General features: G+C 34.2%; 1 protein-coding gene across 1 annotated transcript; it reads left to right on the top strand.

Moving 5' to 3' along the window:
- Positions 1–63: 63 nt before the first annotated feature.
- Positions 64–947, top strand: LOAG_15145 (hypothetical protein; the record flags this gene model as incomplete). The annotated part of the gene is made up of 3 exons (XM_003150636.1): positions 64–208; positions 599–693; positions 903–947. 3 exons carry the CDS (start codon positions 64–66, stop codon positions 945–947), a joined length of 285 nt encoding a protein of 94 aa, XP_003150684.1.
- Between the last annotated feature and the right edge of the window lie 941 nt (positions 948–1,888).

Raw genomic sequence — 1,888 nt, 5'->3', positions numbered from 1 at the left:
GGTTTCGTTTTCACGACAATCATTATTATTATTATTATTATTATTTAAATTATTTTATCGTTCATGCCGATATCTTGGGGCTCTACTGCAACCGTTTGCCGTAAAATTGCAGCCCGCTGTCTTGGCTTCAAAACCGGTGGTTTCTTCAAAGCTACACCACTTGTATCCAAACATTTCAGTCCTTTGGTTACGGGAAATGTTTCATTAGGTTTGCTTAAGTTCAATTTTCAATCAGATCTAATCCTTGCACACTTACATGATATAAATATTTATAACACTGAACATTTTGGTTACGTTGGTGGAATTCCGAGCAGATACCTAGAATAAAATAGACATGTGTTAGTAAAACAATGATTAAAAAATATGCATATGATCTGAACTTGCGTTAGCATGACATAATTTATTTTGATCAATAAATTTCACAGATTGGGATAGACGAAATTGAGGCATTTATGCCGAATCTCCCGATTTTTATGGCAGAATTTCAAGATATTACAAGTCATCAGATTTTTTGGTGCAGTTAAACGATGGTTCACAAGTTTGCAGTACTGATTGCAGTGATTTTTAGGAGATTTTTCATAACTTTACTGAATTGCAGGAATAACAATAATAATGTTAGTGGTACCGGTAATGGTTTGGAGACTAGCGCCAGCTAACGATATTGTTGGATGGCAGAAAATATTCCTGGCAACGGTAAATGTGCTATTCTTAACAAACGCTGTTTTGTAAGTTGTCGTTACTTATATTTCTATAAGATTATTAGGAAGGGTATTTCCTCGTAACAACTTGACTCGAGTTTTCGAAAATCTGTTGTCATGAAAGATGAAATAAGCATACAAATCAGGTAATGTTCGGAGTACGTTAGGCCATGATCTTTTCGGCTAACTTCCACATACATCCAGGCAGAGACAGCATCATGGACAACGGATGAATTGGATCATACGTGACGGTTTCTTTTAGCACCTTTGCAATTAACATGAGAAGGAAATGCGAGAGTTCAATTAGATAAATGTATGAAATATTTTTGTTTGTCAGAAAAAATGATTTATATGTCTTCACGGTAAGACAGATTTAACAAATCATTTCTGCAATTTACTTAAAAGTAACGATTTTTGGATATGAACAACCACAAAATGAAACAGAAATATTGGAATAGGAATCGTCAACGGATTCCTAAAACAGGACTGTCTGAGTTCAAATGTTTCACACTGCTACGTAGATATTCCACCAGCTTCGGTTCACCAATTATAATTCCCTGGTTTTTTTGACAGCAAAAAATAATCTCCAGATTGGCACAATCATGCAAACCCTTTCGCAATATGCACCAAGCTTCGCAAATACAAAGCAGATCATCTCAGCAATTTCAAGTACATTTTCTGATGTGTTGAAATGGCAACTGCCCTTAAGTTTATGCATTAAATCAAAACTAAAAACACACTAGAATATTTCCCAAGAACGAATTCAACATAATTTAAAACTAGTCAATTTCTAATCACCAGCCATGATTGAAATGATTAAACAATTGAAATCAACTGCCGACCGGTCGTTTACTGAGCATAAGCACAAGCGTGCATTCACTTGTAAATATGGTTCATAAGAAAATAAGAACTAAAAGGCACAACAAAATCGTCTTATCCTATCAGCTGTTCCTTCTCATTTTTTTAAAGTAAAGTCCTCTCATAAAATTTTGGAATACACCGTTTGAATAAATCTTTTCTCTGTTATTTTTCTTTTTTCAACTCAAACAGTAATCTTTGTCCGAAGATAAGCATTTCCACGAAGCAACTGCTTGCTCAGTCTAATAAAAGTGTGCAAAACACTTATTAAAAATATAAGACAACAAATCATTATTTACTAAAAGAACCAGCCTTGACATACAAGGAGAATT

This window comes from Loa loa, assembly GCF_000183805.2.
Source record: "Loa loa unplaced genomic scaffold supercont3.27, whole genome shotgun sequence".
In the NCBI taxonomy this organism is placed as follows: domain Eukaryota; kingdom Metazoa; phylum Nematoda; class Chromadorea; order Rhabditida; family Onchocercidae; genus Loa; species Loa loa.
This window is presented reverse-complemented; position numbering and strand designations above follow the sequence as displayed.